The sequence below is a fragment of the Leucopleurus acutus genome (genome assembly GCF_964270905.1).
Source record: "Leucopleurus acutus genome assembly, chromosome: 18".
NCBI lineage: Eukaryota > Metazoa > Chordata > Mammalia > Artiodactyla > Delphinidae > Leucopleurus > Leucopleurus acutus.
Genome location: NC_139160.1, coordinates 152526 through 178146, shown reverse-complemented (window position 1 = coordinate 178146; position 25621 = coordinate 152526). Strand labels below are relative to the sequence as shown.

The 25621-nt window shown below is 48.5% G+C and overlaps 1 protein-coding gene across 1 annotated transcript in view; it reads right to left on the bottom strand.

Annotated features, from left to right (window-relative positions):
* The window catches only part of LOC309974934 (potassium-transporting ATPase alpha chain 2), a gene marked incomplete at both ends in the record, with an annotated part of 51232 nt that overhangs the window by 17711 nt on the left and 7900 nt on the right, over window positions 1–25621 (bottom strand). The window contains 8 exons of the mRNA XM_082859780.1: window positions 1120–1388; window positions 1649–1766; window positions 1892–2026; window positions 2956–3069; window positions 3832–4035; window positions 4826–4885; window positions 7933–8085; window positions 8636–9039. Coding sequence (XP_082715906.1) covers window positions 1120–1388; window positions 1649–1766; window positions 1892–2026; window positions 2956–3069; window positions 3832–4035; window positions 4826–4885; window positions 7933–8085; window positions 8636–9039 — 1457 coding nt within the window. The remainder of the gene's footprint in view (window positions 1–1119; window positions 1389–1648; window positions 1767–1891; window positions 2027–2955; window positions 3070–3831; window positions 4036–4825; window positions 4886–7932; window positions 8086–8635; window positions 9040–25621) is intronic.

Here is a 25621-nt window from a genome sequence, read left to right as displayed (position 1 = left end):
GAACTCGGGTTCAATAACGCAGAAACAGGTAGAGCTGGACTAGTGTCAGGTATGGTTATAGCTGCAGTAAAGCCGCATCGGCCCCAGTGACCGAGAAAGCCCGTAAAGCCCGTAAAGCCCTATACGTGGACGTGCCACAGCCCTTCCTTCTATTGAATGTGGAATGCTCTGTTGTCCCTTTGCTCCTTCAGGAAAATGATCCTAAGGCGCCCACAGGTCGCAGAGCCAGGCAAGTCATGTGTAATTACAAAGGGGGCCTTGGCTGTCATTCACAAGCAAGAACGCGTAAGACGGACTTCCACCGCTGCTTGCCAAAGGGCTTGTCCCAAAGGGCTACCTTGCTGCTTTGGGGAATCAAGAAGCATTTGTTTCACTTTAAGAGCTCCATATTTAAACATTCTTCGCTCTCTCTGAACCCTGCAGATCTCAAAGGGTTCTGTTTGCCTCCAATTCTGTCAAATTACTCTCTGCTGGAGTCAGAGGAGACCTGGAATCAAAAACTTCTGTCTTTGCTCAGGATGGCGCCAGGCCACCTTCACACAGGACTGAAGATACGAGGCCCTCTTCCCTGCCTGTGGGGCCCGCACCGCAGAGAAGGGCCTTGTTCAAGGGTGAGCTAAGCAGGGAGAACCAAAGCTGAACCTGGACGTAAGAACAGGAAGGGGCTGAACTGCTCTGCAGGAACACACAGAAGCATTTGTGTGTGTCCGTGGGAGTCTGAGAGGGAAGAGAAGCGAGGTAAAAAGTGTGCTCAAGTCCCTCAGCTGTAGAAACTGCCAAAGGAGTTTGTTGGTTTGTTTTCCTTTTGAGAACAGTGGAAATGTGGGGGGAGCTATCCGGCTTCTAGAAAATCCATAAATGGTGGTTCAAGGCTGTCTTATCTAGATCTTAAGGGATTTGCAGACAGATCTCCTGAAAATGAAAATATAAGTTTTCAAGGACATTGCATTCAAATATTAACAAATCACAATTCTTTTTGTCCCTCTAAGAAACAGTCTGTTCAGAATGTACCACGGTTGCCCCTGACGGAGCAGACTCAGCCGTGGTGGGCGCTCACCCAGCACAGCAGAATGGCATGTTAGCAGGGTCAGCGCACGACCACTAGTAGTGCAGACTCACAGTGACAGTGGCCAGGAGACCCTCAGGCACGTTGGCCACAATGATGCCAATGAGGAAGATGATGGAGTCCAGGACATAATACTTCATGGACACTGCGATGATGAAGAAAAGGACGCCGATGGAGACTGCCACTCCTGCCACAATGTGAACAAAGTGCTCGATCTCGATGCCAATGGGCGTCTTCGAGTTCTGGACTCCCGAAGCCAGCGAGGCGATCTGCCCAATGACGGTACGGTCACCCGTGTTGATGACCATGCCAGTCGCTGTGCCTGCAGGTGGAGCAGACATTTTATTCTAGGGGTCCTCAGCTAGGAGGGACCACAGCCTCACGGACCTCTCTTTGGTGGCTTACGTGGCCAGTCAGCACATGACATTACTAAGGCCAAACACCAGCTCTCTAGGTTCTTCAATTCCACATTTTCTCTTGGAGAAGCTTTGCAGCAAGTGATGGTAAAGAGAGGAAAACAAAGCCTGAAGACGGAGAAGTGCTATGAGCGGAACATGCGGTCCTGCAAGCAGCTGGACTTACCTTCCAGACAGGTTGTGGAGAAGAAGCTGATATTCTTTGTCTCCAGGGGGTTGTCATGGGTAAACTCAGAGGAGCGGGGCTGGGGCTCAGACTCCCCAGTGAGAGATGAGTTGTCTACCTAGAAGTTTTGAACCAAGTTCAGGGTCAGGCACCTTGTCCCTTCCCCAGCTACGCCGAGACCTGGAAAGACCACAGCAAGCCAGCTGGTCATGAGCACGATCCTTGGGTGCCTGTGACGCTCACCTTACACCCCTGAGCAGACAGCAGCCTGATGTCCGCGGGGATCTGGTCTCCTCCTTTAATCTCCACTATATCCCCCACCACCAGCTGGTCTGCAGGAACTGTCTTCTTCTCTGAATCTCGAATGACAAGAGCTTGCTGCGAAAGAAAATCATGACCCAGGCCTCAGATTCCCTCCTGGAATGACGATGGCAGTCCTGCACCCTCTCCAGACCTCAGGAAGGGAGGCACTAGGACCCACAGCTGTCAGAATAGCAGAAAATGAAACAAAGACTTTTACTTGGGGCCTGAAGACCCTAAGAACTATTGTTTCTTGAGAAGGAGCTCATGGAGATATTCTTTGACCCAGAAAATTCTGCCATGGGAGGGTACAGCAAAGCGACAGCCCTGAGCCTGGCGGGAAGGGAGACCATTAAGGATGAATGATCCTGCTGGGAGGTCCAGGAAGACTCCTGAAGGTTGAGCCAAAGGGTTTAACAATCTTGCTCAGGTCGGGAAAACTTTAATGGCGCGAGAGAAGGGTCTCCACTTCCTAGCACAGAAGATCCCCCCCAGAGTCCCCTCTGTCCAGCAGCTCTGCAGACCAGCGAGGGTGCGGTTTTCCTGCCACGCTGACAGCAGTGCATAGTCTCCCTAGAGGACCCCTCCGGGGTTCCTGTGGGCGGAGGGATGGGGGGGCCTCCCATACTGAGAGCACATGTGGGGAGGCTGAGAAATGGGAGCAAAGAGGGTGACACTGAAAGAACCCCAGGTCGGCCTCTTTGCTTCCCGCTCGGAACCCCCTGGACCGCTTTTGTCTAAGCAGTTCACCAGCGCTGAGGAGAAACCACAGGAGATGCTGTGCAACGACTCATGTCCCTGTCCCACTTTGCTCTCGACTAAGCGCTTTTCTCCATTTTATCTTGCTGATCATCTCAAAACCCGGGGAGGAAACAGGGGCTCCACAGAGATTAGGTCACTTTGCAGGCAGCAGGGAGGGAGCCCAGGCCTCCAAGCTCTTCCACTCCCCCAGCCTGATGCTCGCTCATCTCAAGTCTCGCAGACACCACAGTGGGTGCCTCACCCACCTGTGGAATCATCTGGCGGAAGCTGGCCATGATATTGGTGCTTTTCGCCTCTTGGTAATAGGCAAACGCCCCGGTTAAAATAACCACCAGGGCAAGCACGGAGCCCAGGTACACCTGGGAGAGGGGGACAGGCATCGATCAGAAAAACAAGCATCAGGAATGAGCCAGAGCCTAGGGCCGGGGTGCTCCATGGCCAGTGAGAGACATGGCAGTAGTGTCCTGGTGTAAATTGCAGGCACACAATTTACACACTTGAAGTATATAACGAAGTGATCGTTAATAAGGTACACAGTGTGCAACAGTCACCACAATCCGTCATCCCAGTAAGTCCCCTTGAGCCCACTGGCCATCACTCCCCACTCCAGCCCAGCCCTGGCAGCTCGACGGGTCTGCTTTCTGAATCTAGGGCGGGTCTGCTCTGAACATTTCACATCAATGGAATCGTGCAGTATGCGGCCTTTCTCATCTGGCTTCCTTCTCTCAGCATCGTGTCGGCCAGTACAGTTTTGTGTTTCAGTCCTCCGTTATCAGCAGGCACAGAAGCTCTCCACAGCAAAGGGAGAGAATAGCTTTGAGGAGAGAAAGCCCAAAAGCACTTCACGTGGATAGGGATCCTTTTTCTTCACGTAGGAACTTTTGTGTTTCTCTCTCTCTCTTAAAAATTCATGCTCATACTGCCTCTGAGACACCAGAATGTCAGATGTAATTTCTGTTTTACACTTTGGAAAATGACTGATTTTCTCAAACTCACGTGGTGACTGATCAGTGGTGGACCCCTGACCCCAGCCCAGTGCTCTGCCCTTGCGTTACGGTGCTGACTCCTCACCGCCCCCCGCCCCGTTACCACCAAACCCAGGAGGAGCCCCAGGGCCTCACGCTGTCCAGGGAGGAGGACTTATCGTTGGAGTACTGAATCCCATATGCGATCCAGCACAGGACGGCTCCTATCCACAGGAGGATGGAGAACCCCCCCACCATCTGCTTGAGGAACTTGATAATCTTCGGGGTTTCCTTGGGGGGGGTGAGGGTGTTGGGCCCATCCCGAGCCAGGAGCTCAGCAGCCCGGGTGCTGGAGAGACCCTGAGAAAGCAGAGCCAAAAGAAACAGAAATCAGACGTTTCTCCCCCGTTGGGTTGGATGTCACGTTTCTGCAGAGGGTGGGTAGCAGTTACTACGTCCCAACTCAATCACTGCACCACCCAGGGAGCCTCGCCTGTCAGACTCCGCCATTCCCTCAGCATGCCCTTCGGCCTCTCACATGCCGTCTCGGGGAGCAGCGTGGCTGCTGAGCGCTTTCCTACACGTCTGCCTCCCCCGCCCACTGCGAACTCCTGAAACCCAGGCATCGCCTGCTCCTCACACTGCAGGTATTCTTGTTGACTTGAACAGGTGCACCCAAATCTCCTGACGTTAAGACATCAAAACTTTTGAGATTTGAGATTTGAATTCACAGAAGGAAGCCCTACTTCTGTGGTGGGAGATTTTATGAGGCACATGGTGTGCCCTGCAGCCTTGTCCCTTTCCGGAGGAGGCCTTGATAAGACCCTAATACGTCCTGGGCACAGGGTTTAAAAGCAACCCCTGATCATGACAACGAGGAAGCATCCAAACCTTACTGGGGTCACCACAGCTTCGCTGCGGTCACAGTCAAAGAACTGCCTGTGACCAAGCACACAGCTCAACAGAGGGCTTGGCCAGGGCTGTGGTTCAGACGGGCCAGCTCCCGAGGGGAACCAGCCCTGTCTCGCATGGTGGGCATGTGGGTGGCTGGCATTCTCAGAGTCGCAGCTTTAGGTCACTCATTCTTTTCCACAAACCCTGAGCACAGTCCTGGGATTCTCTCCCCATCACTGGTTCTCTGACGACTTACCGTAATGATGTTTGTACCGTATTTTGTTTCCAATTCCTCAGTGCTGAGTTTGTGATCATCCTGAAGGCCATGAAAAGAAAAACAGAGTGAATTAGATAATTCCAAGACTCAAACCCTAAGCCTTGACAAGTGCACGAAAGCTGGGAGTAGCGCTGAGGAAGGCAGAGGGGTCAGGGAGTGTGGGATGAAAAGAAGGAACCTTTGTCCCAGGGGCTACTGCAGCGGGAGAAGAGAACCTCGCTGCAGGACAGGTCACTGGCCAGGGGATTTTCTGGCCACCCCTGAACAGTTCAGACTTAACTTGCCATTTACCACAAAGCAGCTGTCCTTAGTTTTTCTGAGCAAAGCAATGCGTTTCACCTCAGTCTGGTCTCCAGCACATGCAAATCCTAGCACACCTGCTGTCCAGGCACCAGTGATCTGGACACTTAACTCAGACCTGAACTGTGGGATCCGTGGAGGGCTGTGAGTAGTGCCAAACCATTTCACGTCCTGACTGTTACCCATGCAGCCCTCACTGGGCAGGCGGTCTGGTACAGAGAAGCATGCCTTTCCTTATTCCAGTACTTGAGACTCAGTTCACTGTCAGAGAAGAAGCCCCCAGATTAAAAACCTGCCAAATAAATACCGGCCGGGGGGGGGCACACTTGCTAATTTTGCCACAGAATCATTAGGCTAAAGCAGAGTCTCTCAACCTTGGCATTATTGACATTTGGGGCCAATAACTCTGTTGTGGAGGCTTCTAGCCACCAGCGCCCTCCCTTAAGAAGTGATAAACATAAATGTCCAGACATTGCTGAATCTTCCCTGGGGAGCGAAGTCCCCCTCTCCTCTCCCTTTGAGAATCTCTGGGCTAAAGGACTAGAAGCCTCTTTCGGTGGCAGGAAACCCAGGGCTAAGTCTTCCTCACCCCACCTAGAAAACCCAGCATTCAGGAGTCTAGAACTCTGATTGTCTGAAACAAAAATTTATACTGTGACTGGTACCAGAACCATCTCTTTTCTCAAGTATATGCAAAAAGGTTTCATGTTACAAAAGAGGTGTTTTTTTTTTTTTTGCGGTACGCGGGCCTCTCACTGTTGTGGCCTCTCCCGTTGCGGAGCACAGGCTCCGCACGCGCAGGCTCAGTGGCCACGGCTCACGGGCCCAGCCGCTCCGCGGCCCAGACTGGGGCGTGAACCCGTGTCCCCTGCATCAGCAGGCGGACTCTCAACCACTGCACCACCAGGGAAGCCCACAAAAGAGGCTTGATCTGCCTTGCTCATTTGTTCATTGTACCAATATCAACTGAATGTGGTATTGCTGGGGAGTCAAAGGATTAAGACACAGTTCTGTGCACAGTACACCGAGTCCTGGGCAGAGAAAAGTTAAAGGATGATTAGAGCCATCGGTTTCATGGATGCACCTCAGACTTTGAGGGGCTGTACTGCACTGTCGTCTCCTGCTAGCCCGGCTCTGGGGATGAGAGCAGGGCAGGGTGCGGGAGTGAGCGCTGCTGGAACAGCACAGGGCAGCACCAGGTGGCTCAGGCTTGAGTCACTGTCTGCCTGCGTCTTCAGAAGCCAGGGATGCTCTAGTTCTCATCAAGGTTCTAACTTGCTGGAGGGGCCGGGTTGCAAGGGCATCCAAGTACGCAGTCACAAATTATAGGATTCTTGTGAGAAGGTTGTGAAAAAGGAGGGAAAGAAAGATGTATCTCAGCAAGGAAGCAAGGGAACACTTTGGCCAATACTATGGAAATTATTTTTCTGTATTATACATCTTCACAAAATGCTCCAATCTCAAGGGAGGTTCTCATTGTAATTTACAGGCATATGATACAATGGATATATATTCATGTTATAATTAGCAATTTCAAGTAAGACTAGTTATGTCTTCGCCCCTAACTGCTAGAGATACGTAGGAAATAAGAATGACTATCTCAGTCTTTCTCCTGCTTTCTCTGTAACCCTCTTAACAACTCTAAGAGGTAGGTACCATTTTTAATTCCAATTTTTCACAACAGGGAACTGAATTTCAGTCAAACTGGGATTTCAGTTCAGGTCAGTCCACTTCCAGGGCTGTGGTCTTAAGTGTCATCAGAAGATACATGGACAAATGCCTAGTGGTGTGTGCTGTTTAATGCGCTCTCCAGGAAAAATAAATAAAGAGCTCCGATTTGTAGCATTTACTGATTTCTCACCCCAGTCACACTTCACGCTACTAATCCAGTATCAGTCAGCTTGCCAAATTCCTGAGTGTTTAACAATTGGCCCTGTAGCACACATGAGCACACACTACTACCAGCTGCTCAAAGAATCACAGCTTTAAGGTCTGCAGTGAAGTGCAGGGACAATCTAGCATAATCTCAAACTCACGTAGAAGTTTCCCCTTTGGCATTCCTGAGATGCAGTGTCACATTTCAGTCCCAGGGCAGCTCTTTTCCAGGGCAGCCAGCTTTACCAGAAACAGGGTTGCACGTCCACAAAACACTTCCATTAAGAACACTCTCATTCTTATCTCACTTTTCTCCTGACAGACCCACAAAAATTGTTTATTTCCCATTTTACCTAAAGAAAACGGAGCTTCAGCAAAGCTAAGTAGTTTGCTCCCAGTCACAGATCAGCCACGGAGAAGTGGACCTCAGCTGAGCCTAAGGTTGTCTGAAGCCAAGCCCAACTCTCTTACAGCTGAAATTCTTTCTCGTGGGGCAAATATACCCAGAAACCTAGCAAGTGTAGTGCTTTTGGTTTTCCTCCGGGGTGGTTCTGCCTCAAATAGTTCAATCTTATCAGCTAAAATGTGGCAGCTGGCTGCTTGTATCATCTCGGCGAAGCCACCAGGAAGGAGAGCGGTCTGGGCCGTCCATGCCTGTGGGGACCGGAGTCAGAGACTCCCTCTGAGTGAGTCTCACCTGGGTGCGCCTACAGCCTGAATGCAGGGAGCTTTCAGAGGCCTGACCCCTGGGCAGATATTATCCCACCTTTTTTTTTTTAAAAAACAAGGAAACAAGTCTCAGGGCTTTTCAAATTCTTGAGACTGAATTTTCTTCTGTGGGAGGTGGGTTATAGGGGCGAGCTCTCAGCGGGGAGGGCAGTGCTCAGGGGCACCCGGTTGGCTCAACTGACCAGATCGAGTTCTTTCTTAAGCTCCTCTTTCGGCTGATGCGTTTTGCGTTCCAAGCAGTTCTTTTTCAGGCCCCCGTACTTCTTGTCATGCCCCTTGTCCGTTTTCTCAATGTCTCCGGTTCCGCTGAGCTCCACAGAGTAAATTTCTGTTTTCTGAAAGAGAAGCAGAGGTGCGGTGCTGGCCCGAGGTGGGTTTTCCGAAGCGGAGCTGAGGCCTCCCCGGCGGGACCTGCAGGGAAGACGCGCCTCCCTCCCTCCGGCCCCTCCTCCCGGGATCTGCTCCCTCCCCGCCCGGCGAACAGCGTCCCCCGCGCCCTCTCCTCCTCTGCTCCGGGGTGGAGGGCTGGCTGGGCGCGCGCAGGGCTGGGCAAGTTATTTCCCCGGCTCGAGACAAGATCCCCCAGGAGGGCAGGGTCTCCCTCGTGCCTGGTCCCCAAGGCACACGCCGGCGCGCCGTTCCTCGGCGGGGGCGCCCACTGAACTCCTGGGCCTCAGAGGCCGGGGCGGCTTCAGGACCACAGCGCACCGGTGGAGTCCCCAGCCCCGCGCCGCCTGCGAATCAGGACTCCCGCGGCCCCTGCCCCGCGTCTGGCTTCGCGTCTTCACGCCGGCAGCCCTGGGTCTCCGCGCAGCGGAGGGAGACGCGCGGAGCCCGCCCGCCCTCTCCTGCCGCCCCGCGCGTTCGCGCCCCGGCTGCACGCACCGGCCTCATGGCGCGGGCGGGGGCCCCGGGGGGCGGGCGGGGGCCGAGGCCGGTGGCGCGCTCCTTGCTCTTGCGGCAGCCGAGCGCCTGCCTGTCCGGCTCGGGCGGCGGTGCGGCCTTAAATGTGCGGCCCGCCCCTCCCCGCCCCTCCAGCGGGCTGCGCGCCCGGCGCGCTTGGGCCGGGTGGGCAGTGCGGTCCCGCGCCCCGACCTGCCGTGCGCCCCGCCCAGAGGAGAGCCCCCGCCCACCCTTCTCTTCGAGACCTAATTGCTCGTCGGTGGGGATTGCAGCTCCCGGCAGTAAGAAGCCCCGGGTGATCGGAGAATCGGCTTCAGGGGACGGTGATGGGGTCAGAGCGAACCGGGGGATAACCTGGAGACCCTCCGAGGGGCAGCTCCGTTCCTCTGCAGGGTCCAGACGGGGATGGAGGCGCTGTGAGGCCCGAGGGCTCCGGACGAGGCGCCCCGTGGGGATGGAGCCTCCCCTCCTCCGCAAGGGCTGCCCCACAGTCGGAATCAGCCCCCTTCCCTTCTTCCTGAAAGGGCAGGGTTTGAACTCAAATCCCACCCCCAACCCCCCACTGCCCCCCGCCCCCGTGCAGCAGGGCAACAGCAGTGAGTCACTGAGTCCTAAGGGACGGGAAGACTCCGGCGACATCTGGTTACAGATACACATCACAGGTTCTCCAGCGTCGCAGCTCAAGCAGCAGTGTACTCCTGGGGAGGTCTGTGTAGGGAGATACAAACTTGGTATGAAATGTATTCCCGCTTTGCTGGGAATCTGGGAGAACGGGTCTTGCAGGCACAGAGTGGCTGCCCCTGCTCTATGTTTTTGGACACGTGGAGTAGAGGACACCTAGAGAGAGGCCCCTGGGCTCGAGCTTCCAGAGCAAACCCGGTTGACACTGACTTGGTTAGGGGGCCAGGAGAGAGGGGGGTGGGGAGAGGAGATGGCGCAGGTTTAAAAACGAGTAGGTTGGGGACTTCCCCGGTGGTCCAGTGGTTAAGACTCCGCACTCCCAGTGCAGGCGGGCCGGGTTCCATCACTGGTCAGGGAACTAGATCCCACATGCACGGCGCAACGTAAAAGATCCCGCATGCTGCGATGAAGATCTCTCTCGCGGCAACGAAGACCCCGCGTGCGGAAACGAAGACCCCGCGTGCGGCAACGAAGGCCCAGCGCAGCCAAATAAGCAAGAAGGCAAGCAAGGAAATACATAATGAGTGGAAGCAGCCCCCTCGGAGAAGACCGCTGTTAATCTTGTTGGTGTCAAGTTTGGAAAAGGTCTCAGTTCCTACCAACTGCACGGCAGAGAACACTGTCCTGCCCGGGATGGTCCCGCAGAGATCCCGGCTTCCACCAGGTGTCTGTCTCAGCCACTGCTGCTGTGGCCCCTGTGGCAGCCTCTGATGCCGTCAGGTGTCCTGGGTGTGACCTTTGCCCCTGCCCCACACCCACCCTAACTCCAGAGGTACTGCTTCGCCGTTGCCAGACACCTTGCCCCAGAGTCCCGCGAGGAAAGGGCCTCCGGGTGTGTGTGATGCGGGCACCTGGAGTAGTCCTCACCTGAGAGAGACACAGACTCACCTCTCTCAGGCCCCAGGGCCTATCGACCCTGACCTCCACCCAGTCCTGGTGACCTCTCCTGGGCTGGCCGGAAAGGCCAAGGTACAGACTGGGACACCTTCTCAGCCCGAGCCTGCAGTAGCAGCTTCTGCTGAAGCTGGGTTCTCCTGTCTTTGAAAAGAAGCATATCCACGCTGGGTCTCTTCTAGGACTTTTCTGAGTGACAGGTATTACATATTGGGACAGGTTGTCATATGAAACTATTCCTAGCTCATTTTGATCAATTAACGCACTTAACGTATTTGAAATTGCACTAGACATAGGGGGTGGTTGGGAGAAATGGTCCTAAAATTGTGTTATTCTCTGCCCTGGAGGAAGTTACACTTGAGTTGAAGACCCAAACTCAACAAATAAACGATTGTAAGTGATCCCAGGAAGAACAGAATTTAGCACTAAATGGTATAGGTTTTAAGTGCTTTAGGAGTTTAAAGATGGGACGATCTCATTACTTAAAATTAGTTATCCAGATTTTTTCTCTCCCTTAGCAGCCTCCACGAGAGGTGGGAGAGAGGCAGGTGGGCCTGTGTGTGTCAGTTACCCCTGGTCCCTGAGAGGCCCCTCCTGCTGCAGTTCTGGGGGACAGGTGTCGCCCTCTGGCTCCCAAGGTGGAGGAAGAGGATCCAGGTGACAATGGGACGAGGAAGATTCCCTTCCGGCCTCACACCCACCACCCTTGTCTCCCAGGCACACGGCAGCCCCACACACCCGTGTCCACGCGTCCTGCCAGGTTATGACTGGACAGCATTTCTCCACCCACGAGGGCCTCCTGGAGTTGCAGTCAGAATGAAAAAACAAAAACAAACAAACCTTCCATCAAGCAGGCTTCTGCACTGTTTCCTCATTTCTTCATTTATATGGGCGTATGAACATCCTGCAGAAAGGAAACTGGCTTCCAGAAATCAGCACCTGGTCTGTGGTTATAGCCCTGCCTGCAAAGCCCAGGGCCAGGTGGGCGGGATGCTCCAGGATGGGTTGGAGCCTGCGGGGGTTCAGGCAGGTTGGGGGCAGCCACACTCACCTTTCTCCTCGTGGATATGCTCCCCCAAATGTTAGGGCACTATGGCATTCGTTCTCTGTGACTAATTTTGGGTAATAAGAGCCTTTTTCAGAAAATTACCATTTTCCTTTTAATAAGTGGTTGAAAAATACTGATTGCATTCTGGTCTTTGATTTGTGTTTTTTAATCTTAGGGGGAACACAGATTTTCCCCACTTGAATCATCTTCATCTTTGTCATGGAAGTTATAACGTATATACATATGTAACATATAAATCGCATAATATGTATGATATGAAGGATATCATTCATACAAATATGTTGGGCTAACTTTGCAGGAATTTGCCTCTTCTGATGAGTGAGGTGATGCTCTCTTGGCCACCAGCCCCCACATTCTTCAGAGTTAGGGAGCCAAACACAGACACTCGATATTTATTCATTCCTGGAATATTTCTTGGAGGTTTGTGATATGTATGTCGCATCACACCAGGTCCTTCCTGGGAAAGAGCTTTCCACCTGGTTGACGAGGCAGGCTACATCAGCCCAGGCAGGATATTCACACATGACGGTCAAAGGCCTGACGAGGTCCAGCGCTGAGTCGGTGGGCAGAAGCCGGACTCCAGAACAGCCGAGGAAGGAGCGAACTGTGCAGTGGAATGATGGGCACTTCCCGAAGTGGGTTGAGTGCCAGTGCATTTTGAAGGCTGGGTCACCTGACTCAAGGGGGGCAGGTGAGGGCACTGGCTCCTGCACAGACATGACTGAGAGCGTTTCAGGGAGTAGCAGGAGGCCCGGCTCTCAGGGTGGGTTCCGTCCGTATGCCTTGGGGAATACTTGACGATGAGATGGCATAAAGGAAACGACGTTTTAGGAAGATGAGAGGTTCTGCAGCAAAAGCGGAGGGCCGGGCTTGCAGCTGCCCCGACGACATGAGACCTGAGCCCAGCTGCCCCCATCATAGGCTCCTGTCAGCCAGCAGAGCGTCAGCGAGGTTTGAGTGTTGGCGCCCTGATGCCCTGAGCATGTTTAGGCCCTAAGCAACCGTTATTTCAGATATAATTTATTTGTTCTGTCAAGAGTCTTTGAAATGAAACAAGGGAAGGAAGGGCAAACGATGGTCATCCAATCTAAGTTAGAGGAGTTTCTAGACTCTCCCCTCTGGGTACCCCCCATAAATGTACATTTATCCTGTGTTTCCAGGGTGAACTGAGCTGTTCTAAGGTCTGTGGGGGAGGGGAGCTATGGGATTAAAGAATATCATAAGAGACATGCTCCATCTCACCCACAAAGATCAGCTTCAATCTCATAATAGTGCTGAGGGGCTGTCATCCTTTACAAAGATCTAAGTTAATTAAAAAAGAGTGTGGGGCTTCCCTGGTGGCGCAGTGGTTGAGAGTCCGCCTGTCAATGCAGGGGACACGGGTTCGTGCCCCGGTCCGGGAAGATCCCATATGCCGTGGAGCGGCTGGGCCCGTGAGCCATGGCCGCTGAGCCTGCGCGTCCGGAGCCTGTGCTCCGCAACGGGAGAGGCCACAGCAGTGAGAGGCCCGCATACCGCCAAAAAAAAAAAAAGAGTGTGACCTTTCCCCAGCGATGTTAGTAGAACTGTCTTCATCTCCCCCAGTTTTCATGCCTGGTCTGTCCCTGTGAGATGCCACGTTCGGTTTTGGGGTGAGAAGAACGACGTGATCCTTATGGGGTCAGTGTTCCATGTAAGCCAGGCACAGAGAATAGTAGCTTCATCATCTTGGTTATCTCTCGTCCTCTCTGATATACTTTAAATAACTGTCTGTGATAACCCAGCATCTTAAGTCAGCATGAAGTAAGCTGGCCTGGCTCTATGAACGCATCTCTCCTGGGATCAGCGCTTCAAAATTCCAAAAGTTTACTCTAGAAGCAAACGGGAATAAGAGAGAAGGAAGACAGCCCAAATGCCTGGCTTCATTCACACCAGGGCCCGACTTAGTCCTTGCTGATCCAGAAAGGTGCACAGGAATGGGCCGTCCACAATGTGGCGCAGACTCCACAGCGTGGCTAGGCTCGGCATTTCCTACACAAGCCTGAGGAAAGGAAAGCAAGTGAAGGAACTGAGAAACTGCTTTCCAGGGACAAGCGGGAGGAAACGGGCAGCTGCTTGGCTGCATGTTCTACTGGGAAGTTCCCCGAAGAGGCGAGTGGGCAACTGAGGTTCTGAAGTTGTGTCTGCCGTCACGCGGGAAGGGGTCAGACCTGCTGGGTAACGAGCCGCTGGACCCTGGGGAGAGGTGGAAAGCCAGGAGGAACACGAACACGTTTAAGGAGGTCCTACTGCGGCCGCCAAAGTGTCCCCTGAAGAAAGGAGGCCACCGGCTGCCGAAGCACAGCTTGTGTGAGTGAACCTGCGACCAGCATGACAGCGGGGGAGCCTCGGGTCTGATGGCTCAGCCTTCACCAGCTTCAAGCCTTCTTAGACTCTGGACTGACCTTTCTCCTCACGTTAGTCTCTCTTTCCTCCCTCTTAGGGTTGCCAGATAAAACACTGGCACGAGATATGGGAACATGTGTATAGGTATAACTGATTCACTTTGTTATAAAGCAGAAACTAGCACACCATTGTAGAGCAATTATACTCCAATAAAGATGTTAAAAAGAAAAACAAAAAAACCCCACAGGCACCTGTTAGTGTTGCCTTTCAGATAAACAGTGAATACTTTTTTAGTAGGTCTCAAATATCACATACGACATACTTATACTAAAACTATTCATTGTTGAGCTAAAGTGCAAATTTAACCAGATGTTGTTTGCTAACGTTGGCAGCTGGCTTCCTCTGGATGCCGTGGGGCCCCTTACATCAACAGGCACAATGGGGACCCTGGCCCAAGCTCTCCTGTCTTCCATTTCTCCACCAGATAGGAAAATAAAAATATTCAGACTTTCTCTTTTTGCCATGCCAGTCCCGGATTTGTCTTAAGACGGTCAACTTGAATGAGTGTGGAAGTAAGTTTTTTTTTTTTTAATCCCCTATCTCTTTAGCCAGAAAGTTCTTACCACTGTGCAGAGGTCACATTCTTGGAACTGAGGGAATTCGGTGCCGCCTCAAGACCAACTGTGAATTCTAGAAGCGACCAGCAGAGGGCGCACATCCCACCACCGCACCTGGACTCAGCATCCCTGGTGAGCGCATCACCTACCACCAGGCCACCTGCAGTCGCTCAGGCACCAAGAATTTACAGAACACCCGCAGGCGTGGCCACTTCGTGCCAAATACTTCATTTCTGATGGAGCGAAGGACAACTTGGTAAAAGACAAGTCCCAAACAAACAAACCATTAAAAAAAGAACACCAGTAAAAGAAAAGAAGCAACAATAAAACTCCAGTGATAATTACCACGAAGAAACAGTGAACTACGACGTTACCAGAAAAAGCAAACTGTCATGGTTTCCCAACTCCTACGGCTGGATGGGATTTGGAAACACCACATTCAACCTTCCAAGTCTTGCTTCTTCCCTGAGGCATTCTCTGAGGAGTAGCCCACCTCGCCCGCTACCTTCTCCAAGGGGCTAATGCTTTCCTAGTGAAGGGGAGCAGAATTTGCCTCCCCAAGTATGTCTCTTGGGCATATTACTTCTTTTAAGCTGCTTATTTTCCAAGAAACAGCAGGCATGGGGAAAACTCTGAAAACCAAGTAGGAGCTGCCCTCTTGTGAGAAACATTTGCATCTGTAAGGGAGATCTCCGTTTGTAAGGGTGTCTCCCAAACCTCCAGAGCCATCAGTGGAGCAGCAAGGACTTCCATCTGTGTGACGGCCCCGCCCTTGTCTACTGTGCTTTGCCTGGTCGCTGCCCCTAACTGCTTCCCCATCTTCAACATCCTCTTTGGTCTTTGGCTGAGGACGGTACATGAGGTGAGGACTTCGTCCGTTTTGGCGAGTTACTCCGTTTTCCTGGGTCTCTTCCATGTGTACGCGTTATTAAACTTGTTTGACCTTCCCCCTGTTCATCTGTCTCATGCCAATTCAATTCTAAACCAGCCAGACGAACCTAGAAGGGAGAGGAGAATTTCTTCCTCCCCAGCAGGAGTCTTGGCCCTACAGAGCCCTGATGCTTCATTTCATTTGTTTGTCTCCCCATCAAGGAGATATGCCCTTCGATGCCACGCCACAGACTTTCTCGGTCTTTCAAGACACGGCCACGGCCACTGGCATGTAGTAGGTGCCTCCAAGGCTCAATTCTCTTGGAGAAATGAAAAACTTTAAAAAATGTCATTTTATTTACTTATTTAACAAATTTATTTATTTATTTGTTGTTTATTTTTGGCTGCTTTGGGTCTTTGTTGCTGCACGCGGGCTTTCTCTAGTTACATCGAGTGAGGGCTACTCTTTGTTGCAGTGTGCAGGCTACTCATTGCGGTGGCTTCTCTTCTTGCGGAGCACGGGCTGTAGGCGCACGGGCTTCAGTAGTTGTGGCTCGCAGGCTCAGTAGTTGTGGCTCGCGGGCTTAGTTGCTCCGCGGCATATGGGATCTTCACAGACCAGGGGTTGAACCTGTATCCCCTGCATTGGCGGGTGGATTTTTAAGCACTGGGCCACCAGGGAAGTCCCACTGTCCCATTTTTATAAACACTGTTTTAGAGCCAGATTCCTTGTGGTTTGTTCTGAAGCCATTTTTCTAACCTTGGGGTGTCTGGGTAGCAGTGGGGGGCAGACGATGAACAGTCAGCTCCAGGAGAGAGAAGTGAGGAGTAGAGGCTCTGGCTTTGAAATATTTGAGAGGCTGCAGTGAAGTGATTTGAGTTCTTAGATTTCCTAGGAACTCAGAGAGGCCAAACTACTTCTGCTAAATTTTATGCTGGTTATAAGCTCTGTTTTCAAATGCAGCATGTAAACTGTTTCTACAAAATAAAAGGAAAAAGGGAATTCAGCAACTTTCTGGTGGATTTGATCAGCATAGACTTCACATCTACAGCTCACAGGGTCCCCTAGACTTGGAGGTTTGGGTACCGGAAAGATCCAAACAACCTCCTAAACACCCTTGTTTTCTTGGCCCCTTTGGTCTCAGCCACATAGACTCAGATTATTCAGCTATAATTATTAATGCATGAGAAGGGGAAACACAGAAGGGCGGCTTCTTGAGGATTCTGTTTATCTTATCTGTGGTGCTCCAAATGTGTACCATGGAATCTTAGTCCTGCAGCATCGTCATAAGGACAAATATTGATACATTCAACAAGGTTTTATACTGTGCACTTTTCATCCTTGGAGAGTTGCTAAGCTATTAGCATTTAAAAGGTGCTAGGACCCCACTAACCTCCCTCAGAGGGACGTTTACTGGAACAGAAAATCTGATTTTACAAGGTCATGTTAAATCAGAAGGTAATTTGTCCAAACACAGTTCACATGCAGCATCTAACCCTGCACTGAGAATGTTTCCTGCCTTTCGAAGCCTGCAGACTTCTTCATATACCCAGCCTGCTCCAGGACACTGAGGTAAGATCCTTCACCTCTCCTCTGCCAGGTGCTGAGCAGGGCAGGTGTTAGTGCGGCATCTACAATGGGCTTGATGATTTGGAGGATATGAAGAAGTAATAAGAATGGTTTTATTCAAAAGTTTAAAAAATTATTTGCATAAATACGTCCACAGTAGTGATTTTTATTTATTAAAAATTTATTTTATTTATTTTTTTTGGCTGCGTTGGGTCTTCGTTGCTGCGTGCGGGCTTTCTCTAGTTGTGGAGAGCGGGGCCTGCTCTTTGTTTGCTGTGCACGGGCTTCTCATTGCGGTGGCTTCTCTTGCTGTGGAGCACGGGCTCTAGGCGTGCAGGCTTCAGTAGTTGTGGCACGTGGGCTCAGTAGTTGTGGCGCATGGGCTTAGTTGCTCCACGGCATGTGGGATCTTTCTGGACCAGGGCTCGAACCCGTGTCCCCTGCATTGGCAGGTGGATTCGTAACCACTGTGACACCAGGGAAGCCCCACAGTAGTGATTTTTAAGTGGCAAACATTTGGAACTATTCAAATGTCAAAAAAGGGGCTATGACTTAAAATTATAGCATAGTAACATGAATGAATATCATGAATTAATTGGAAAATATGGCTATCATGTAGAAAATATCAGTATGAGGGCATGCTTAAATGAAATAAAGTTAGGTGAAAATAGCAGAAAATAGGTTATGTGTACAATGATTACCATGATGTGGAATTATATGTGTGTACGTTAGCAAACATGAGAGAATTTGAATGAGGTTGTTGGTTTAGAATGCAATATACATTGGGCTTTTTTTTACCCAACCACTCAAGTTTCTAAAAAAGAGCAGGTGGAAAACCTCCCAAGTGTGTGGAGTGGGGGCCCTCATTTCACTTACCTGGGGCTGGGCAAGGACAGACGTTCAGGCCGGGGTCAGCTTGATGTGTCCACTTGGCGAAGCTGCAGTCTCAGGCAGTTCAATCTAATGCCCTTGTCGGTGCTGTTGTGAGGCATTTGGAAGCGGGGACTGACGTCGAGAGTCAGTTGACTTTAGGGAGATGGTCCTGGATTATCTGGGTGGGCCCCGTGCAAGCAGACCGAAGGCCTCGAGAGCAGCTCTCGTGGCCCCCAGCCCGCTCCCTGACGGCCTTCAGACTTGCCCTTCCAGCCTGCACAATGTCGTGAGCCAGGGCTCTTACTTACCTGTCTCTGACTGGTTTTGCTCCTCCGGTTGAATTTGGACTAAGTTGCTAGAAGCACTTTAGAGACGGCACATGGAAACTCAGTGGGGAGCCCAGAGCAAGTGAGTGCCGGTGAGGAAGATCCAGACCTGCAACCTGGAGTTATCTCTGCTATGCAGCCTCTTCTTCATTTTTCTGACTTGGGGCAAAAGGGAAGGGTGGCCTTGTTGAACCACCCATAGAAGGGTGGCCTTCTTTGTAAAGTTCCACAGAAGTTTTATGAGAGCTGATAGAACTGCCTTTGAAATGCTAGAAACTATGTGTCCAGCCCCCTCCCTGCTCCAAGCTCGGAGAAGAGCACCGGCTCTTGAGGGACCCATTTCACTGCTGCTCTCCTTGGTGAAGGCAGGCAGCCACACTGCGGGGTCCCGGGACCCGACAGGCAGTGTCCCAGGGAAAGGTGGCAAAAAGGGATTCCAAGGGGAACTGGTGGTTACAGCTGCATAAGCTCACTTCCCGCCTTGTAGCCACACAGGAAAGTCAGCGCCCACAGCCCCCAGACTTGACTGGATTGCAGGTGGCGGAAGAACGGGGCGGAGAGGAGTGGAAGCCGTGTTCTCACAGGCAACACGCAGCATCCTGTTCCACTAACTCTAGAGGCAGGGAGATAGATTGGAAAGTCTTGGAAAGTTCCCTCCAGAAAAAATGTTTGTATGTAACGAGACACTAAATTTATCCTTCCACGTCAGAGGGTTGGCTCCTCTCCAACCAGGTAAAAACCCTGGGCGTAAGAAGGAGAGGACGCCCCAAGTATACATACTTAGGATTAAACTTTGTAGTTTCCTTATGAGTTCATCGTATCCTTAAAATAGAATTTCCATCTGTGTTCTCATAAAGTCTGTGTAAATACGGATTCTAACATAGGTTGGAAAATTATATCTTCAAGGCCAGATGTATGATTTGCAAGGAAGATTCAGTTTCCTCTAGTAATCCCCTCATTTGGGGAGCAAAGAACCAGGAAGGATGGAAAAATAGAAATGAATTTATGATGGCCCTGACTGTATAAGGAAAGCTTTATGAGTTTGATAAGGGCCTTTGTACAACATTTTTGCATGTTATATGTAATATGAGTAATTCTCTTTTTAAGTAAACACAACATACAATACTCTATGCTTAATAAAGCAGGGAAATAATTTATGTATTCTCCACCCTCAAAATTAAAATGGCATGTGTTAGGCTGTAAGGTGTGAGAGGACTACGCAGCCTTGTTAGGTAATGAAGAAGGGCAAAGCCACAAAGATGGAAGCAGTGGGTGTAAAGCTGGGGATTGTGGGAAATTCTGTGGTTCAAGAAGGAAAACAGGTAGGTAGCTGATAGCGAACAAAGATGCTCAGGACAAAGATGTTTGTAGGAAACTCAAACTGTGAAGAGGCAACTGGAACCATTGGTTAGTGTTCAGTTGTTTGATTTCCATGACAAGCATTTTAATAGCCTTAGACAAAAAGTTTTCAGACTAGCATATTATTTCTCCTACTCCTTGTCATTTATGATAGAAAACTATGGGAAATTAGTAAGAAAATAATTTTAGGAATCACTTTATTAAAAAAATTCATTCTTCCATAAAGTAAGATACATCGGGATTTCCCTGATGGCGCAGTGGTTTAGTCTCCACGCTCCCAATGCAGGGGGCCCGGGTTCGATCTCTGGTCAGGGAGCTAGATCCCACATGCATGCCGCAACTAAGGAGCCTGCCCACCTCAACTTAGGAGCCCACCTGCCTCAAATAAGACTTGTGCAACCAAATAAATAAAATATTTTAAAAAATGTTCTCAAAATAAAAAAAGAGATACACTTGTAATCTTTGGAAGCACCCACTTAAGTATCAGATTTTATTTGAATTTATATATTATGTTCCGTTGTTTAGAAGTTGTTAATATTTACATTAATTAATTGATGAAATACATGATTGGTGAGTCAAAATACTCTAAAGGCTGGGCAGAATAAACAACAATAATAATAAAAGCAAATCTTCATTGGAAAGGACATAATTTCCTGTCTTGTGAGAATCATTGCTTCACATTGATCTTTCCCCTGGTAGCTATCATTTAGTGAGTGTTCTTATGCAATGGGTATACTAGAAATATAACTTTATTAAAATTTTTTGAATTGAGATATAATTGACATAAAGCTCTTTTTTAGTCAAAGATTTTAAATTACAAAAGTAACATAGCACTGTATAAAGTGCCACCCACCTCCATCCTTGTTCTCAGAAATCATCACCTTGACATCGCTGGGGACGACAGTTTCAAGAGGCCACAGATTTCTGCCACTCATGGAGGTCACCCAAGCTGCGGCGTCTGTGACTGAGGTTAAGGCTCGTGATCCCTGAATATTCATTGAGCACCAATAGTGTGCAGGTGGTGGGAATGAGACTCAGATCACAAACTCGGGCATGTGAGAAAAAGAACTTTATTTTCTATAACTAAGGTATAATTTCTATTTCGAGATCCATTTGCCAGGTGGTGGGAAGTCAGTTTTGTTATGATGGGGTTATCCCAACTATCCCTGGTGTTGGGTCTGTGTAGCTCCAGGTTCTGTTCCTGGAGTTTTCTGTCCTCCTAGAGGGACACCTGCTGTTGCTTGAGATGGAAGACGGGAAGCCCTGAGTTTGAATCGTTAGGGTTACGGGCTTGGTGGGGAGGAACCTGGGGACATGAGGCTGCCGCACAACTGCTCTCCTGGCTGGGCTGGTCCTGGAGTCGTGACCTTGATGGTCTCATGGTGGAAGGAGATGTAAACCTCTGATCCTAATTGCTTTAGCTTCTCTTTCTTTTTTTTTTTTTGGCTGCGCCGTGTGACTCGCGGGATCTTAGTTCCCTGACCATAGACTGAACCCAGGCCCAGGCAGTGAAAGCGCTGAGTCCTAACCACTGGACCGCCAGGGAATTCCCTAAATCATGGGCCCCAACCACCAGGCCACGGACCAGACCGGTCCCAGTCCCTGGACTGTTAGCAACCGGGCTGCACAGCAGGAGGTGAGCGGCAGGTGAGGGAGTGAAGCTTCAACTGCGGCTCTCCATCGCTCCCGTTACCGCCTGAACCACTCCCCCGTCACCCCGCCATCCGTGGAAAAATTGTCTTCCATGAAATCTGTCTCTGGTGCCAAAAAGGTTGGGGACCGCTGCCCTAAATGCACTACTTCTAATGTTCACAGTTAGATTTGATGTGTTTAGCACATGTCCTTAATCGGGTTAAGGAAATTTTTGTTGTTGTTGTTTGTTTGTTTGTTCGTTTTGCGGTACGCGGGCCTCTCACCGTTGTGGCCTCTCCCATTGCGGAGCACAGGCTCCAGACGCGCAGGCTCAGCGGCCATGGCTCACGGGCCCAGCCGCTCCGCGGCACGTGGGATCTTCCCAGACCGGGGCACGAACCCGCGTCCCCTGCATCGGCAGGCGGACCCTCAACCACTGCGCCACCAGGGAAGCCCAAGGAAATTCGTTTTTATTCCATATTTGCCAAGAGCTTTAATAAAAACAATTCATTTATTTATTTAATAATAGTTCAGTAAATAGAAACTCCTATCTAACAAATAATGAATAATTGTTGAATTTTGATTATTTATGTGGCTTTTTGTGACTACGCTACTTTTTAGAATAGTTTTAGATTTACAGAGAAATTTTTTTTCCCACATCTTTATTGGAGTATAATTGCTTTACAATGGTATATTCGTTTCTGCTTTATAACAAAGTGTATCAGCTATACGTATACATATATCCCCATAACCCCTCCCTCTTGAGCCTCCTTCCCACCCTCCCTATCCCACCCCTCTAAGTGGTCACAAAGCACTGAGCTGATCTCCCGGTGCTATGCGGCTGCTTCCCACTAGCTATTTTACATTCGGTAGTGTGTGTACGTCAATGCTACTCTCTCACTTCGTCCCAGCTTACTCTTCCCCCCTGCCCCAGCCATGCCCTCAAGTCCGTTCTCTACGTCTGTGTCTTTTTTCCTGCCCTGTGACTAGGTTCATCAGTACTGCTTTCTTAAATTCCACATATATGTGTTAGCATACGGTATTTGTTTTCCTCTTTCTGACTTACTGCACTCTGTATGACAGACTCTAGGTCCATCCACCTCACTACAAATAACTCAATTTCATTCCTTTTTATGGCTGAGTAATATTCCATTGTATATATGTGCCACATCTTCTTTATCCATTCATCTGTTGATAGACATTTAGGTTGGTTCCATGTCCTGGCTATTGTAAATAGTGCTGCAGTGAACATTGTGGTACATGACTCTTTTTGAATTATGGTTTTTCTCAGGGTATATGCCCAATAGTGGGATTGCTGGGTCATATGGCAGTTCTATTTTTAGTTTTTTAAGGAACCTCCATACTGTTCTCTATAGTGGCTGTATCAGTTTACATTCCCACCAGCAGTGCAAGAGGGCTCCCTTTTCTCCACACCCTCTCCAGCATTTATTGTTTGTAGACTTTTTGATGATGCCATTCTGACTGGTGTGAGGTGATACCTCATTGTGGTTTTGATTTGCATTTCTCTAATGATTAGTGACGTTGAGGTCTTTTCAAGTATTTGTTGGCCAGCTGTATGTCTTCTTTGGAGAAATGTCTGTTTAGGCCTCCTGCCCATTTTTGGATTGGGTTGTTTGTTTTTGTGACATTGAGCTGCATGAGCTGCTTGTATTTTGGAGATTAAGGATTTACAGAGAAATTGAGCAGGTAGTACAGTACAGAAAATTCCCTTTACCCTCTACCCCACACATACATTTTGCCCTATTATTAACATCTCAGATCAGTGTGGTACCTTTGTTACAATTAATGAACCAATATTGATACATCATTATTCACTAAAGTTCATACTTCATTTGAATTTCCTTAGTTTCTTCTCAATGTCCTTTTACTGTTCCAGGATCCCTTCCAGGCCACCACACCATACTTAACTGTCAGGTCTTTGTCAGCTCCTCTGGCTGTGACAGTTCCTCAGACTTCCCTTGTTTTTGATGACCTTGGAAGTTTTGAGGCACAGTGGTCAGGTATTTTGTAGAATATCCCTCAGTTGGAATTTATCTGAAGTTTTTCCTTTCTTTTAAAAAAATTATTCATTTAAAAAAAGAATTGTGATATAGTTGACGTATAGCATTATATTAGTTTCAGATGTATAACATAGTGATTTGATATTTGTATATATTGTGAAATGATCACCATGATAAGTCTAGTTAACATCCATCACCAAACATAGTTACACATTTTTGTGTGTGTGTGATGAGAACTTTTAAGATCTACTTTTTTAGCAATTCTCAAATATACAATATGGTATTATTAACTATAGTCACTGTGCTGTACATTACATCCCCATGACTTATTTATCTTATAACTGGAAGTTTGTACCTTTTGACCCTCTTCATCCATTTCCCTCATCCCCACCCCCCTCTGACTCTGGCACCCACCGATCTGTTTTCTGTTTCTATGAGTTCAGTTGTTTAAGCTTCCACGTATAAGTGAGATCACACAGTATTTGTCTTTCTCTGACGTATTTCACTTAGCATAATGCCTTCGACGTCCATCCGTGTTGTTGCAAATGGCAGGATTTCCTTGTTTTTTATGGCTCAGTAATATTCCATTGTCAATATAGACTACATCCTCTTTATCCATTCCTCTGCTGTTGGACACTTAGGTTGTGTCCATGGCTTGGCTATTGTAAATGTTGCTATAAACACAGGTGTGTAGATCTCTTTTCAAGTTAGTGTTTATGCTTCCTTCAGATAAATACCTAGAAGTGGAAATGCTGGATCATATGGTAGTTCTTCTAAAAATTTTTGGAGGAACCTCTATACTTTTTTCCATAGTTGCTGAGCTAATTTATATTCTCACCAACAGTGCACAAGGGTTCCCTTTGATGCTTTTTCTTATTATTAGACTGGGATTATGGGTCTAGGGGGAGAAGACCATAAAGGTGAAGAGCCAGCCTCATCACATCACATCAAAAGTACACACTGTCAATATGATTTATCACTGATGATACTGACCTGACCACATGGCTGAGGTCCACTGTAAGGTTACTCTCCCACCCCTGCCATCCATTCTGTACTCTTTAAAAGGAAGTTTGTGTGCAGCGCACACGTAAGGAGTGGGGAGTTATAATTCACTTCCCTGATGGTGGAGTAGCTAAATAAATGATTTGGGATTCTTCTGCATGAGAGATTTGTCTATTTTCCCCATTTATTCATTTATTCCCTGGTATCTTTTTTTTTTTTAATTTTTTGAGTACTGAATCAATTTCTTTCTATTCTTTTATTTTTCTTTTTATTCATTTTTTGGTTAGTTTTGGTAAGTTATACTTTATTAGGAATTTTTTATTTCATTGAAGTTTCTAGATTTATTGACATAAAAGTCATTTGTAGTATTCATTTATGATTTTTAAAACTCTACCTCATATGTAAGTGTGTCACCCTTTTCATTCTAAAGTTGTGAGATGTGTAATCTTGCAAAGGGTTTGTATATTTTAATACTCATTGTGAAGAACCAGCTTCGGTTTTGTTGATTGCCTCTATTATTTTTGTATTTTTTAATTTCATTACTTTTTACTCTTATCTGTATTATTTATTCTCTTCCTACTACTTTCTTTACATTGTTGTCCCTTCCCCAGTTCACTGTGTTTGTTTTCAATTTTTCACGTTGTCACATAAATGCATATAAAGTTTAAATTCTCTCTATAGCTTGCCTTAGGTATTATCCACAGGTTCTTAAAATGCAGGCTTTTTTAAAAGTTAGAAATATTTCAAAACTTGCATTGTGTTTTTCTGTGGAGCCAATGATATTTAGAAGTGTGCTTTACAATTTCTAGATATAGGTGCTTTTTAAAACCATCTTTATTATTGATTTCTAATTTAAAGATATTATGATCAGACATATGGTTTGTGGAGTATCTAAAATTTTTTTAACTAGCTGCAGACTTCCTTTCTGACCTAACACAGAATCGGATTTTCTAAAACATTTCTTGTACGCTTGAAAAGACTGTACATTCCCGTATTCCTGACTTTGGGTATAGGTTTCTACATATATTGCTAGATTAGGCCAGAGACTTCCGAAACCTCTCCGCACCTAGTGTCTTGGTAATTTCTTTGCAGCACCCCTAGACCAAAAGAAATGCCTACTGGGTCTGTTTAAGTAGTTAGATCCAAATGACTTAATAAGTATTTGTGTTCTAACAACATGTAGATGTTTGAAAAATAATACTTATATTGACAGAAAAAAATTTCTTTTCACTTCTTCAATCACCATGTGGCTTAGGAATGGGATACAGCTGCCTGTTGGGCCTACATGAGTTCTCAAACCCTGGAAGCAGATTGAACGCTGTTGCCACCCTCATTTCCCAGGCAGCTTTACGTTCCCATGGTAATTGGTTTTTATCACGACAAGTGCTGAAACCCCAGCTTCACAAACATAACGAGGTTGTGGAAAGAATGTCATACGATCTAACGTTGAAACGGTGAACTCTCTCAAGCTCAGGCCTTGAGTGTCTGACCAGATGTTGAGTGCGGCTGTTTTCCTTGAAGCTTGAACTGTCCCAGGGCGTCCTCATAACTCCTCTTCTGCACCAAGCACCCTGGGGTGCCTTGGGGTAGAGTTTGGGAACCTTGGGATTAGGCTCATTACTTGTGTTGCTCAGTCATTCTATAATTTTATTATTATTTTTACATGTTTGATCTTTCAGTTTCTGATTTA